We start from the raw sequence: 16,823 nt of genomic DNA, 5'->3' as shown, positions 1-16,823 counted from the left end.
GAATTCTGTACATAATAATAAACAAGGATATTAAATTATAAAATAATAATACCAAAACAGATCAGAAATTGATGAAGAGTTGGGTGGGGATTTTCTCATGTTTAAAAGATTAGTCACATCCCTTCTGTGTTCCTGGATGTCCATTTTGTACTAAATTGTAAAATGCATGTATGAGTTGTACACAGGAGTTCAAAGTACAATAGGCTGAAACATATTAGGCTAACAAAATGTTATTTGTTTGGATAAGAGGCTCACTTAAACTCTCTCCCTCTCCACTCCCAGGCGCAGAGGCTGCCCAGTGGGCTTCCTGGAGTGACTCTGACATCACTCAACAAAACTTATGTAGAAGTGGTGCTGGGTCCTGGAAAATAGCTCTCAGTGCTGCAGGTAGGGATCAAAAACCTAAGCTGGAGGAGCTCCGGATAAAAGCACCAAACGGTTAAACGGATAAATGCTTCTCACCGAAATGTAACCCCATATGCATCTTAAAGGCTTCCCTGGTGGCTCAGGAGTAAAGAATCCACCTGCCAAACAGGAGACGCTGGTTTGATCTCTGGGTCAGAAAGATCCCCTGGAGAAGGAAATGGCAACCCACTCCAGTATTCTTGCCTGGAAAATTCCATGGGCAGAGGAGCCTGGTGGGGCTACAGTCCATGGGGTCGCAAAGAGTCGGACACGACTTAGCGACTAAACAACAATGTATCTTACATCTTCAATTTGGACCAAAATGTAAAAGGACTTAACACTGTCTTACACTCCCTCCCCACCCCCACCCCCAAATCTAAAATACCCTTGAGCAGAAAAAGGGCAGAATGACCATTATTTCAATTTGATATTCCAATTATCCGATTTGTATTATTGGAGAGAAAAGAATGTGACTTAAAATAAAACATTTTGCTCAGGAAAAGCAAGACTGCTTAAAGAACAAATGTGCAAACGGTAGCGTCTTAATTGTGAGGGTTCAAGGAGGAGAGGAGCAATTAGAAAACCTTTCCGGACGGGAATCTCCGCACTTCTGAAACCTGACAAACACAAGGGGGCAGGCAAAGCTCGAGTCAGGCTTCAAAACCGGCTGCCTGAAGGGAGCTAACCTATTTTAGCTCGCCCTCCGGATATTTATCAGTTCTCTCGGCATGCCAAGAACTGTGATGCTGACAGGCGGGTTTAGTTCGTACTTGGTCTAATTACTGCGAAGGGAACAGGAACGTCTTTAATGACAGCTGCCCCAACAGCGGGCTTTGGAAGAGCCTGGGGCTACACTCCCCAGAACTTACTCTTTGGGGCGACCCTCGCGATTTCGATCTGACTGCATTTCTCACCCTTTCCAAAAGCCTCTTTCTCTTTTCGCTATGAAATTTGGTTGCAAACCGGGGACTTGTTGAAATCTCACCAGTCCCGAGAACTGCACCCGTCGTAATTTACAAGGAGACAGCAGAGGGCGAGGGGAGGCTCCGTCTCCTCTAGTTTTGCTTTTAATTCCAGCTCTCCTTCTTATGCAAAGTTGCGCCCGCGTTTCTCCCTTTACTGCCCTGGGTTTTGATTCAAACTCCAGCCACGTTGCTTCTAACTTGCCTCTTGGGTTTGCAAATTGCAGAGAGAAATAAACATTCCTTGAACGGGTTCCCATTGGATTTGGGGAGTGGGAGGTAAACTGGGGGTTCTCGTGGATCGCAGAAGGCTGAAGTCCCAACCCTAGCAGCCCAGAAAGAAGGGAGCCCCCTCACTTTCAGGACAACCTGTTGCGCCTTCTATCTCCTCCCCTGCGCGCGGTTTCCCCGCCTCGGCCCCCAGGACCTGATTGGCAGGAGTCGCTACCCAACCCTGGTCTCGGGGCCTCCTCCCCGGACTCACGATTGGCCTCCTGGGAGGACTGGAGTAAGGGGGTGCGAGGGGTGGGATTTCCCTCAAAGCTCAGGGTCCCGGGACCTGGAAAGGAGGAGTGGAGGAGACTCAGTTCTCCGCGCGTCTGAGCCGCGAGCCGTGGAGCTAGGCCGGCCGAGGTGGTGTAGCCTCCCAGCGCAGCTCCAGCCTGGACCGCGCCGGGCCACTTTCCCATCCTTCTGGTCCAGCCTCGGCTACAGCGAGACCCCGCGGGCGCCGTGCGGAGTTCCTGGCACTTTCCGGAGGACGCTCTCACCTCCAGCCCGGGACTGGGACTGAGTGCGCTCTCCAGGGGACCGGGCTGAGCCGTCACAACCGGACCATGCAAGCCACCGGGACCCCCGGGGTCACCGCGCGCACGCGCCCCGCAGGAAACCCCACCAAATCTCCACCGACGCCTCCGACGCCGTCCGGGCTGGTGCTGCTGCTTCTCCTGTCACTGGTAAGCCGCGTCCGGGCACAGCCACCTGACCCCGGCCGGGCCTTGCTGTCCCCGGATCTCGCGGGGGTTGCAGGGGTCCCCGCCGAAGAAGCCATAGTGCTGGCGAACCGCGGGCTCCGGGTGCCCTTCGGCCGTGAGGTCTGGCTGGATCCGTTGCAGGACCTAGTGCTGCAGGTGCAACCGGGGGATCGGTGCGCAGTGACCGTGCTAGACAATGACGCGCTGGCCCAGCGGCCCGGCCGCCTGAGTCCCAAGCGCTTCCCCTGCGACTTCGGCGCGGGAGAGGTGCGCTATTCGCACCTGGGCGCGCGCAGCCCGTCGCGGGATCGAGTCCGGCTGCAGCTGCGCTACGACGCGCCGGGTGGGGCGGCCGTGCTCCCGCTGGTGCTGGAGGTGGAGGTGGTCTTCACCCAGCTGGAGGTTGTGACGCGAAACCTGCCCTTGGTCGTGGAGGAGCTGCTGGGGACCAGCAATGCCCTGGACGCGCGGAGCCTGGAATTCGCCTACCAGCCTGAGACCCAGGAGTGTCGCGTGGGCATCCTGCCTGGTTTGGGCGCGCTGCCTCGCTACGGGGAACTCCTTCACTACCCGCAGGTCCCGGGCTCGGCCAGCGAGGGGGACAGCCAGGAGCCCCTCCTGATGGACTGTACAGCATTCCAGGAACTGGGCGTGCGCTACCGCCACACCGCCCCAAGTCGTTCTCCGAACAGGGACTGGGTGCCAATGGTAGTGGAGCTGCGATCGCGAGGGTCTCCTGTGGGCAGCCCGGCTTTGAAACGCGAGCACTTCCAAGTGCTGGTGAGAATCCGAGGAGGGGCTGAGAACACCGCCCCCAAGCCCAGCTTTGTGGCCATGATGATGATGGAGGTGGACCAGTTTGTCCTGACCGCCCTGACCCCAGACATGCTGGCAGCCGAGGATGCGGAGTGTGCCCCAGACTTGCTGATCTTCAATCTCACCTCTCCATTCCAGCCTGGCCAGGGCTTCCTGGTGAGCACTGACGACCGCAGTTTGCCCCTCTCCTCCTTCACTCAGAGGGATTTGCACCTCCTGAAAATTGCCTATCAGCCCCCCTCTGAAGACTCTGACCAGGAGCGTCTCTTTGAACTCGAGCTGGAAGTAGTGGACCCAGAAGGCGCTGCCTCTGATCCTTTTTCCTTCATGGTAGTGGTGAAGCCCATGAACACACTGGCTCCAGTGGTCACCCGGAACACTGGTCTCATTCTCTACGAGGGCCAGTCTCGGCCCCTCACTGGCCCTGCAGGCAGTGGACCACAAAATTTGGTCATCAGTGATGAAGACGACTTAGAGGCCGTACAGCTGGAGGTGGTGGCCGGGCTCCGGCACGGTCACCTCGTCCTTCTGGGTGCCTCCAATGGCAACTCTGCCCCTAAGACCTTTACTGTAGCGGAGCTAGCAGCCGGCCGAGTGGTCTACCATCACGATGACAAAGATGGCTCACTAAGTGACAACCTCGTGCTCCGAATGGTGGACGGAGGACGCAGGCACGAGGTGCAGTTTCTGTTCCCCATCACCTTAGTGCCTGTGGATGACCAGCCACCAGTCCTCAATGCCAACACAGGGCTGACGCTGGCAGAGGGCGAAACCGTGCCCATCCTGCCCCAAGCTCTGAGTGCAACTGACATGGACTCAGAGGACTCTTTGCTGCTTTTTGTGCTCGAGTCACCTTCCTCCACAGCAGGGCATCTGCTTCTCCGCCAGACCCATCCTCCCCAAGGGGAGGAGATGCTTCTTGGGAGCCCTTGGAGAAAACAGGGAATATTCTATGAGAAAACAGTGACACAGTGGCGGCAGCGAGACATAACAGAGGGGAGACTTTTCTACAGGCACTCTGGGCCCCACAGTCCTGGGCCAGTGATTGACCAGTTCACATTTCGTGTCCAGGATAACCATGACCCCCCTAATAAGTCTGGGCTACAGAGGTTCATGATACGCATTCATCCTGTGGACCGCCTCCCTCCCGAGCTGGGCAGCGGCTGTCCCCTTCGGATGGTGGTACAGGAATCCCAGCTCACACCACTGAGGAAGAAGTGGCTACGCTACACGGACCTGGACACGGATGACCGAGAACTCCGTTACACGGTGACCCAGCCCCCAATGGACACAGATGAAAACCACTCACCAGCCCCGTTGGGCACCTTGGTCCTGACCGATGATCCTTCGGTGGTTGTGGCCCATTTTACACAAGCGCAGGTCAACCACCATAAAATTGCTTACAGGCCTCCAGATCAGGAGCTGGGAGTGGCTGCCCGAGTGGCCCAGTTTCAATTCCAGGTGGAGGACCGAGCTGGGAACGTGGCTCCAGGCACCTTCACCTTTTACTTGCAGCCAGTGGACAACCAGCCACCCGAAATCCTCAACACTGGCTTCACCGTTCAGGAGAAGGGCCATCACATCCTGAGTGAGACTGAATTGGGTGTGAATGATGTGGACACTGATGTGGCCCACATCACCTTCACTCTCATACAGGTGCCCAAACATGGCCACATGAAGCTGTCTGGACAGGTCTTGCATGTCGGTGGGATTTTCCACTTGGAGGACATAAAACAGGGTCGGATTTCCTACGCCCATAATGGGGCTGAGTCTCTGACCGATAGCTGTTCCTTGGAGGTCAGTGACAGACACCACGTGGTACCCATCACTCTCAGAGTGAATGTCCGGCCAATGGACGGTGAGCTGCCCATGCTGAGCCTTCCTGCAGGCACTCTGGGGTCCTATCTAGACGTTTTAGAAAACGGGGCTACTGAAATCACGGCCAATGTTATCAGGGGGACCAATGGGGACGCTGATGATTTGATGTTGACTTTCCTCTTGGAAGATCCACCCCTATATGGAGAAATCCTGGTCAATGGAGTTCCAGCAGAGCAGTTTACCCAAAGAGACATCTTGGAGGGCTCTGTCGTCTACGCTCACACAAGCGGGGAGATAGGTCTCTTGCCCAAAGAAGACTCTTTCAACCTGAGTCTGTCGGATATGTCTCAAGAATGGAGAATAGGTGGTAACACTATCCAAGGAGTGACCGTGTGGGTGACCATCCTCCCTGTTGACAGCCAGGCCCCAGAAATCTCTGTAGGTGAGCAGTTTATCGTTCTGGAAGGCGATAAAAGTGCTATAACCTCAATGCACATAAGTGCTGAAGACATGGATTCTCTCAATGACGACATCTTGTGCACCATCGTCATTCAGCCCACCTCGGGTTACGTGGAGAACATCTCTCCAGCCCCTGGCTCTGAAAAATCAAGAGCAGGAATTGCTGTAAGTGCTTTCACTCTGAAAGATCTCAGGCAAGGTCATATAAACTACGTCCAGAGTGTCCATAAAGGAGTAGAACCGGTGGAAGACAGATTTATATTTCGCTGTTCTGATGGCATTAACTTTTCAGAGAGACATTTTTTCCCCATTGTAATCATTCCCACCAACGATGAACAGCCAGAAATATTCATCAGGGAATTTTTGGTGATGGAAGGCATGAGTTTGGTGGTTGATACACCCATCCTCAATGCCGCTGATGCTGATGTTCCCCCGGATGACTTAACTTTCACTATCACCAAGTTTCCCACCCACGGTCACATCATGAACCAGCTGATAAATGGCACCGTTTTGGTGGAAAGCTTCACCTTGGACCAGATCATAGAGAGTTCCAGCATCATTTATGAGCATGATGACTCTGAGACTCAGGAAGACAGTTTCGTGATTAAACTCACAGATGGTAAGCACTCTGTGGAAAAGACAGTCCTCATCATGGTTATTCCTGTTGATGACGAGACCCCTAGGATGGCCATCAATAATGGACTGGAAATAGAAATCGGGGAAACCAAAATTATCAACAACAGAATATTAATGGCAACTGATTTAGATTCTGAAGACAAATTCTTGGTTTACATTATTCGTTATGGGCCAGGACATGGCTTATTACAGAGACAAACACCTACAGGTGTCTTTGAAAATATCACATTGGGCATGAATTTTACCCAGGATGAAGTAGACAGCAATTTGATTCAGTATGTCCATTTTGGGCAAGAGGGCATTCGGGATCTAATTAAATTTGACGTGACTGATGGAATCAATGCCCTCATAGATCGCTACTTTTATGTGTCTATTGGAAGCCCTGACATTGTCTTCCCTGATGTGATAAGTAAAGGAGTGTCCTTGAAAGAAGGTGGTAAGGTCACTCTCACAACAGATCTACTGAGCACTAGTGACTTGAATAGTCCTGATGAAAACTTAGTTTTTACCATCACCAGGGCTCCCATGAGAGGCCACTTAGAAAGCACAGACCAGCCTCGAGTGTCTATCACATCTTTCACTCAGCTCCAACTGGCTGGCAATAAAATCTACTATATCCACACAGCTGATGACGAGGTAAAGATGGACAGTTTTGAGTTTCAGGTCACTGATGGACGTAACCCTGTCTTCCGGACATTCCGTATCTCCATCAGCGATGTGGACAACAAAAAGCCAGTGGTCACCATCCATAACCTGGTTGTCAGCGAAGGTGAAAAGAAGCTGATTACTCCCTTTGAACTCACTGTGGAAGACAGGGATACTCCAGACAAACTCTTGAAATTCACTGTCACCCAAGTGCCTGTTCATGGTCAACTCCTATTCAACAATACCAGACCCGCCATGATTTTTACCAAGCAGGACTTGAATGAAAACTTAATCAGCTACAGACATGACGGTACCGAGTCAAGTGAAGACAGCTTCTCCTTCACAGTGACTGATGGTTCCCATACAGATTTCTATGTTTTTCCTGATACAGTATTTGAAACAAGAAGACCCCAAGTAATGAAGATCCGGATCTTAGCTGTTGACAACAGAGTCCCCCAAATTGTCGTGAACAAAGGGGCCTCTACACTTCGCACTCTGGCCACAGGCCACTTGGGGTTCATGATCACAAGTAAAGTATTGAAAGCAGAGGACAGAGACAGCTTACACGTTTCTCTCCGGTTTATTGTGACGGAGGCCCCTCGACATGGATATCTCCTCAACCTGGGCCAGGGCAACCACAGTGTGACTGAGTTTACACAAGGTACGGTTCACTCTGCTTTCTTTATAATCAAAGGGCACTCCAAGTCTTACTTCTTGAGATACGGCTGTCATTGATAACTTTGTAAGTAGAGCATCAAATTAGAGGCCAGGGAGGACTTCCCTGGTGGTCTAGTGGTTAAGACTCCATGCTTGCAATGCAGGGGGTGTGGGTTTGATCCCTGGTCCAGGAACTAAGATCCCACGTGCCACATAGTGCTGCCAAAAAATAATTAAATTAAAAAATAGAGTCCAAGGAAAGAGAAGGAAAGGGAAATAAAGGAAAGGCGAAAATACAGGGACTCTGTTTCGTCAGAGAACAGCTCCCTTCTTGCCATATGTCCCACTGTAGTGACCTTCATTAGTAGGAGTATTGTATTTTGAAAATATAAGCTAAGATGCCAAAGAAAGAGCTGAACTTTGGTGACTTAAATTTGAAACAGGCTTTTCAACCCTGTTCCATCAGCCCCACTTTCTCTCTGAGCAACCTGTTTTGTATGCGGAAGACATGAAGCATGTTAGCATCTTAGAGAAGGATGTGCTTTCTAAATTTTCTGAATCCACATTATTATTATTACCAGCCACCATTCAAATAGGGGCCTCCCAGGTGGCACAGTGGTAAAGAATCCTTCTGCCAATGCAGGAGACACAAGAGACACAGGTTCCATCCTTGGGTCAGGAAGATCCCTTGGAGTAGGATGTGGCAACCCACTTTAGTACTCTTGCCTGGGAAATTCCACGGATAGAGGAGCCTGGCGAGTTATAGTCTGTGGAATTGCAGAGTCGGACATGACTGAGCAAATCAGTGTGTTACCATTCAAATAGACCCTTCCAATTTGTATTAATTTGATTGCTGTTTGGAGGGTTGTTCTAAGACTATTATTGTTGTTAACAACCTTGTAATGAAAATAGAAAGATGCATTTATATTTACTTTGTAGATTTTAGAATTCTTATAAGATTTTATGAGACTAACACCTGTCCAAAGATATAACGGGTAAACACATATCTACATTTAGAATGATTATGTCAGTACAAGTAGCACTAGTGGTTAAAGAGCCTGCCTGCTTATGCAGGAGACGTAAGAGACACGGGTTTGATCCCTGGGTTGGGAAGACCCCTGGAGGAGGGCATGGCCACTCACTCCAGTATTCTTGCCTGGAGAACCTAACGGACAGAGGAGTCTGGGGTCATGAAGAGTCAGACACGACTGAAGTGACTTAGCACAAGCAAGAAGACAGGAAGCCCATCACCAAAATATATATCCAGTTCATTGTTAAGAGCCTAAAGATATTTTAACAAAATTCGTAGTAGGAGGAAATTATTTTCTCATTTCAGACCTCCTCTCTGCCCTGTGTCAAACACAGTAACAAACTGCATCGCCTCAAGCATCTGCATTCTCGGAGATGAATGCATTTTTGTAACCTCAATTTTCTTTGTGTGTCCACAGAGTCTGAGACAGGAAGGGCAGGTGACCTGTGCAGAGTTAACTCAGTGACTAAAAGGAGAAGCCCATTCAATCTGCTGGCTTGGGAGTTAGACCTCTGTTTTCTAGAATGTGCAACTTTCATTACAAACAGCTTTGGGTTGCTTTCATGAAAATCTCACCCTTGTCAGAATGGAAACCAGATCTCTCCTGTGTGAGCTCTGTGGGTTCGAGATGGAGTTAAACCCCAGGGCTTCCCAAGGGGGAGTGTTATTGTTCTGTAACAGTGTTAGACTCTTAGATAACAAATGCTTTAATAAACATGGATGTCGCAGAGTGTAAAGTAAACTGCTTCTCTGTTTTAGATTCTGGCAAATAGCCCTACCCTTCAACCTCCTGATTCTTGGCTGAAAGCCTGAATATATATCCCAGGGCCTGCAGGGACAGGAAAACTGGGTGCCAAGTGTCATGCCAGACCAGCAGGAAACTTGTGTGTGAAGGCTTTCTGAGGATAGAGATGCATGCGCTCTTGCACTGGTTTCTTTTCTTGGAAAGGAAAGAAGATGCAAGGAATAGTGAAAGGATATTCTTCAGAGAATCGAAAATGTTACTTCAAACGAATCCTGTGATCAGAAAAACGAATCCTGTGACCAGAAAAAAGAATCTGATTTTAGTGATTAAAAAAAAAAAGAATTTCTGAATGAAAATAGGGCAAGGATATTTAATTTAAATTCCATGGGCCAAGTGCAACAGCTCAAAATATTGGAATATTATTTCCTGAATACTGAGCCATTAAATCATTCTATTTCAGTACAGACCATTGCTCTGTCACTGACTTGGAATCACCGTGATTGCTTTTTATAGTCATTTGTAAATATAGAGTAGCTGTGAGTTTATTATAAAAAGTGAATATAAGTTTTTAAGATTACATTTTAAGAGAAAGCATCATGTTCCAATGAGAATGCGAATTTGAACATAGGAAAATTGTTTTTATTTAATTACACAGGACTCATTTCAACAAGTTGAGGCTGGTGTTTGATTCAGAGGAGTTTAATGGAAATTAGATGAGTGAGTAAAAACGGAGAAAGCTCCGTTATAGTGGTTACCATGGCTGCTCTTGCAGTAGAGGAAGTAATGTTGTTGTTGTTCAGTCGCTCAGTCGTGTCCTACTCTTTGCGACCCCATGGACTACAGCACACCAGGCTCCTCTGTCCTCCACTATCTCCCAGAGTTTGCTCAAATTCATGTCTATTGAGTCGGTGATGCTATCTAACCATTTCATCCTCTGCCAGAGGAAGTGGAAGCAGTGTCTGAAGTGACAACTGTGCTGTCTTTTTCTTCGTTTTTTCATGAAGGGACAAGCTGAACAATATTTTGATGGATTTTCAATACACTAAATTAAGTCAACTTAGCATATATGGCTTGGGAAGGTTATTGCCAAACAGATTGACTAAATGGTCCCTAAGACGAAAAAAAAAAAAAAAAACTTATTAACTTTCACTATTAGGAAAAGTAACCAAGGTAGAATTAGACAAATTAGGGAATTTTTTTTTGTTCTTTTCAAACTTCATGTTTTGTCGAGGTATGCTTCTTTGCTCTGTCCACCTCAGGTCTCAAGTACCAGGATTTTTTTCTCTATGACAAATACATAATAATATCTTATGGGGGATAATTTATTACTTTCAGAAATTTCCCTAAAGGTAACTAGGGTGTGGTTACCAGGAATGTCAATTAATTTAGAATTAAAAAAAAACATGAAATGATTGTGTAGATAAACTGAAATAAATCTGATGCAAGTTTAAGAGCAAGAAGAAAATCTAGTTAATTATCCTAAGTTTACTTAAAAAAGACAGTATTTTGGCTATCAGGTTTTTATCTTTTTAATACTTCTGTACCTTAAGAGGCAAGTGTTTATATATATATAAACATAATATATGCTCAGGCACTCAGTCGTGTCTGACTCTTTGTGACCCCATGGACAGTAGCCCACCAGGCTCCTCTGTCCATGGATTTCCCAGGCAAGAATACTGGAGTGGGTTCCCATTTCCTTCTCCAGGGGATCTTCCCCACCCAGGGATTGAACCTAAGTCTCCTGCATTGCAGGTGGATTCTTTACCAACTGAGCCACCAAAGAAGCCTTATATACAATATAAACACATTTTATATATAGAGAAGTGTATATATATACACATATATAAATACGTATATATAAAAGTATATACTCATATAAAGAGGCACCTGTAGAATAACTGTTATAATCAAAGTCTTTACTTGAGATTTTGAACAGTGCATTATTAAGAAAATTATAAAATGAGTTTTTGTTTGTTTCATCTAATCAATAGTTTAGGTCTAACTTGGAGGGAAAATCTAACTCTTGTGTATCTTATAACTGAATTCATGTTCTCATTAGTTTAAAAAAGAAAACTTCTGAAAAATCACCCTTGAAGTGGTAATTTGTTTTAATGAAACTATCTCCCAAGTACTATAGTTTTTGTGTAGAAAACATTAATACAAGGACTGGGTGTTTTTTTCTTTTTCTTATAGTACAGCCTTTAGATTTTCTTCAGAATTAAAGATCGAATGGGAACACTGGACCAAGGTCTTTCCACGTGACCAGATGGTGTTGTCTTTCTGCTAAGCACCTAAGAAGAGTGGCATTGTTTCAGAGACAAACACACAATGGATGAATAAATTTTAAAATTGCGTATTAGTCAATACTGAAAACAAACCATACCAGTGAACTTGATAGCTAGAATAGAAAATAGCAGGAAAAAACACTTCTGAGGCAGAATAATTTTTCACTCTGAATAAAGGTTTCAGCTTTTACTAGATGTTTTCTGAGTTCTCTTTGGTACTGGGTCATGATAGTAACTTCAATCTGTGGGATTTTTTTTTTAATTTTCATTTTTTTTCTCTCAAAAATTTGGAGAGCTTAAAAACAGCCTGCTGTAACACAAGAGAAAAGAAAAATTAGCCTAAAGGGAAAGCAGAGGAACCTCTGTCCTCTCAGGGCCAGGGAGGCAAAGGGTGTGATTTCTGTAGTGCCAGGAAATCTGCCATGCCTCAAAATATCTCCCTTTCCACCTGTCATTGAGTCTGACATTCCGTATTTAGATAGTCACTCCTTTGGTGCACGAACATGCAAATACCACTGGGAGGGGCAACACCTTGCTATTATTATAGCCTAACTCTTACACTCTATTTAATCTGTGTAAGGGATCAGATTTCCAAGGGACAGCTGAAATCAAGGGGGCTTGGAGATAGGAGAAATAAGATAGCTTCTATTCCCTTAGGAGAAGAGGACCTAAACGTGGTTCAGAAGAGTAACAGCCAATAGGACTTACGATACATAATGAGTCACTGGTTTTGCCCTAGTAATTAATCATCTTGTTATTTGGTTGTTTTCTAGCTGACATTGATGATATGAAAATATGCTATGTCTTAAGAGAAGGGGCTAATGCCGTAAGTGACATATTCCAGTTTACAGTTGAAGATGGGGGTAAGTATTCACTCTCCTGTTAGTGTAAACAAGGAGAGTGGCTTTTATTCATTGCTCTTTGACAACCTTCATACAAGGAATCTGTATCAAGTATCAGTTTAGGCTCACCTAAATTTATATGGAGTGAATTTGGTATTTTCTCTAGAAAATCTTGCATTCTCAATCTGACACAGTCCTACTCTGCAATGATTGTGAATACATGTTCTAGTTATATTATTTTTGTCTTGTGATTTATAGAGCACTAAAGAGAAAGATCTATATAAATAGGATCCTCATGTCCAGTTGTTCAGATTTTGCTCTGCATAAAGCTTCCTACTTGAGGCAACAGGAAGATGTTGAACCAGCCAGCCCCACTTGCAAAGCATGTCCTATCTAGCTGTGTTTGCCCAAAGTGGGTGCCTATTTCTAATTTGCTTGGGTGCTGTGTGGACTAAGGCTGGTGGATGATACATAGCATTCACCAAGAGATCAATGTTAAGTAAAGGTATGTTTCATCTCATCAAGTTCAGTATGTCTAATGATTGTCTTAGTTTGGGAAGTTTAGTGACTTAGTCTAGCTAAACTTTTCCTTAGTGGAGTCTGAATACTGCAGAGAATAGACTATGACCTGAGATCTAAGTCACCTCAGTAATTTTTTTGTCATCACTCCCTCAGTGCCCTGACAGCCACTCACATTGTTCAGTTCTCTTCCTCACCCTAGGAGGAAAACTGGCCACTTCTAGATTGATCATAAAGACGTTTGTGTTCTCGTTTGCTCTCAGAAGAAGCAAAAGAACCTCAGAAAGAATATGTGAATAGGACACAGGAAATGAGGGGACATGTGTGCAAGGGAAGAGAGAGAGAGAAATAATTCCAGTTCAGTCATCTGTTTCTTTATGACACTTTATAAAAATGCACACTGTTCTGTCATCTATCTCAAAAAGATTCCATGCTCACCCTTCCTATTTTTTGAAGTATTAAATAGCGCTTGTTTAAAATATCATTGGATGTAACAGGATTGCAAGCTCCGAAAAATGACATCTGCTGAGTGTGTGCCAGAGAGGCAAAAAAAAAAAAAAGTGTCAATTTGGGTTCAACTAAATTTAGTTAAGTTTAATAACTTTATTTTTTAGCAACCAAATTATACTTTACTATTCGACATATTGATAAGTGAATCTTAGTAGGAAACCAAGTTCTGAGAAGGAAATCAACTTATAGAAAACTAATCTGCTTGTTGAATCTTGCTGCTCAAATGGAAAGTTTCACTGTGAGTAAACTTTAGAATTAGACTCTGAAGTAATTCAAATTTGTATTTTATATACATATATTTGTGTGTGTGTATATATACACACACATATATTTATTGGCTTCCCAGGTGGCATAGTGGTAAAGAATCTGCCTGCTATGTAGGAGACACAGGAGATGTAAGAGATCCAGGTTTTATCCCTGGGTCAAGAAGATCTCCTGGGGAAGGAAATGACAACCCACTGCAGTATTCTTGCCTGGAGAATCCCACAGACAGAGGGGTGTAGCAGGCTACAGTCCATAGAGTCACAAAAAGTCAGACACGACTGAGCATCTGAGCACACACACACACACATACACACACACACACATATATATATATATATATGTCTTCCCTCATAGCTCAGTTGGTAAAGAATCCGCCTGCAATGCAGGAGACTGGTTCAGTTTCCTGGGTCGGGAAGATCCACTGGAGAGGGGATACGCTACCCACTCCAGTATTCTTGGGCTTCCGTTGTGACTCAGCTGGTAAGGAAGTGAAGAAAGTGAAGAGAAGTCGCTCAGTCGTGTCCGACTCTTTGTGACCCCATGGACTGTAGCCCACCAGGCTCCTCAGTCCATGGGATTTTCCAGGCATGAATACTGGAGTGGGCTGCCATTTCCTTCTCCAGGGGATCTTCCCGACCCAGGGATCGAACCCAGGTTTCCCGCATTGTAGGCAGACGCTTTACCGTCCAAGCTACCAGGGAAGCCTGCAATGTGGGAGACCTGGGTTCGATCCCCGGGTTGGGAAGATGCCCTGGAGAAGGGAAAGGCTACCCACTCCAGTATTCTGGCCTAGAGAATTCCATGGACTGTATAGTCCATGGGGTTGCAAAGAGTCAGATATGACTGAGAAACTTTCACTTTTCATATATATATACATATATATATATAAATAATATAAACTTAAGGACTAAATTGTTGGCTCAAAGCACCATGTATATATCTCAGAATGACTGAATAAACCTCAATAACAAAAGTATCATTTTCTTTAAAATTGCCAAAAAAGTTTGAAATCTGATGACTACAATTCCAAGACATCATAGCTTTTGCTTTTCTATATATTTTACTTTTTCTTTCTTTTTATTCACATATATGCTCTGTTATTTTGCACATTTCTTTCCTTAGCTGGATGGACTTTTAGTATTTACTCTGAAATTTTGGTCTGTATTCAAATATTAGAAAACATTATGCTGTATCATATTTCAAAATATTAAGTGAGGAATGACTAGCTGAAGAGACTGGGTTTATTTTTGGATTTGCTGGAAAAATGGATGAGCCTCTAAAGACTGTGTTTATGGAAATAGGAACTAAATCATTTCGGGAGCTTTTTCAGAGCTAGAGTTTCATTAGAGAGCAAAAACTTCCAGAGATATTGTCCTTTACTCTTTTCTTCCTCACTGATAATGTGTTACTTATAGGGTTCAGGCAGATTCTGGCAACTTTTGGTGGAACAGAATTTATTTTTAATTTCCCCAATACAAGAAAACTTCTCTTTGACAGAATAATCATAGAGACCTGCAAGGTTAAAAACTGAAAAGTCACATATGTATTTCAAAATATTTTTAGTCTGATACTTATTTTTTGCATTGTCTATAACATATCCTAATATTTGAATGAGAAGTGCAATGCTATTTAAACTTACAGAGAATATTGAGTGAAATTCTTCTGTCTGGAAAGTGTGAGGTATTTTGACAAACAGAAGTAAAACAAAAAAATATTTTTGCAATATTTGTGAGAAAAAAAATAATTGTCTTTCCTTTCTACAAAAATATTATACTAAGAATTTTAAATTTTTTCTGAACTAGCTATGTATCTTCTAGTTGTACAGCCAATAATTTCACCAAAATATACTCTAGAAAAGACCTATTTTATAGAGTGTAATAGAAACACATATTTTCAATATGGTCAAATGTAACAATGTAAATTTCATGAACTAGATGACATGTTTATGAAGACACATTTATGATATCATTTAACACTTCTCAAAGATATGTATGTCTCAGGAATTATGGCAGGTACTTGAATCTTATGAACAAGGATTAGCCTTGCTTCTCAGTTGGAAGGATCTAGGTCTTGGAACAACCAGATAACTTCCCCAAACACAACCATCCTTCCAGAAAGTAACAAGGGTATTTATCTTCCCATCCATTTGATGACAGACTTTTTAGACCAGAGGGTTTGGTTATTGAATTCAGCTGTTGTGACTTATTGTCAGTTATCAATATTTTATTAACTATCCTGGTGGCTCAGTAGTAAAGAATCTGCTTATCAATGCAGGAGATGTGGGTTCAATTCTTGGGTTGAGAATATCCCCTGGAGAAGGAAATGGCAACCCACTCCAGTATTCTTGCTTGGGAAATCCCATGGACAGAGGAGCCTAGCAGGCTACAGTCCATGGGGTCACAAAGAGCTGGACACGACTTAGCTACTAAACAACAGCAATCAATACTTTATATAATTTTGTAAGCATGTCTATAAACCATTCTCATGAAATATATGAAATGCTTTTAGCATTTCACATCTGGGAAGCAAGTCAAAGTCTCATGTCATAAAACCAAGAACTCTCTACCACCAATTCTCTCTTCAACCTACTAAATTCACTTTCTTCAAATCTACCATATTTATTTTAGGATAGCAACTGTCTAAATAAATTTACTAGAGCAAATAGAATCTTCAAATAATCTTAAAAATAAAATATAGCTTTTAATTTCAGGAATCAAGAATGGGAGAAGAGAGGGAGGAGAACAGAAAACTAAAATCTTCTGTTTCAGATTTATCACAAGAACCTGGCTAGCCACAGAATTTTTCTGTTAACATTTAGTAATGGACTGGGACCATCCCCTACTAATGGGTGGTGCTTAGGACAGAGTTTCTGCTTTTCAGTTTTTGGAGGGCTTGGGGGCAATTACCAAATGACCGGACCATAGAGTTATCTATTCAAAGAATAGATAATGTCAGAATTTTCACCTCAGGGAGTTCTACTCTGTTTGGACTTAATGATTGTTGCTTAATATAGCAGGTATATATTATACACACACATATGTATTCATACCACATGCACACATACTCAATATGTCATTATTCTTTCAATTAGATCTTTTATCAGAACTATCATTTATGCAATTTTGCCATCATAGCTCCCAGCATGGTTAAATATATATATGACAGATGAGGAAACTGAATCACAGATATAGGTAACTGACCTCTTGCAAGTTGCATAATGAGGCAGCTAGAGGCCAGTTTGAATCTCGGATTCTTT

At 44.3% G+C, this 16,823-nt stretch overlaps 1 protein-coding gene across 1 annotated transcript in view; it reads left to right on the top strand.

Moving 5' to 3' along the window:
- Positions 1-1,900: 1,900 nt before the first annotated feature.
- The window catches only part of FREM2 (FRAS1 related extracellular matrix 2), a 161,025-nt gene continuing 146,102 nt past the window's right edge, over positions 1,901-16,823 (top strand). Inside the window, exons 1-2 of the mRNA XM_070800166.1 lie at positions 1,901-7,376; positions 12,206-12,295. Of these exons, the coding sequence (XP_070656267.1) occupies positions 2,204-7,376; positions 12,206-12,295 (5,263 nt within the window). The 5' untranslated portion in view covers positions 1,901-2,203. The remainder of the gene's footprint in view (positions 7,377-12,205; positions 12,296-16,823) is intronic.

Source organism: Bos indicus, chromosome 12 (genome assembly GCF_029378745.1).
Source record: "Bos indicus isolate NIAB-ARS_2022 breed Sahiwal x Tharparkar chromosome 12, NIAB-ARS_B.indTharparkar_mat_pri_1.0, whole genome shotgun sequence".
Lineage (NCBI taxonomy): Eukaryota > Metazoa > Chordata > Mammalia > Artiodactyla > Bovidae > Bos > Bos indicus.
This window is presented reverse-complemented; position numbering and strand designations above follow the sequence as displayed.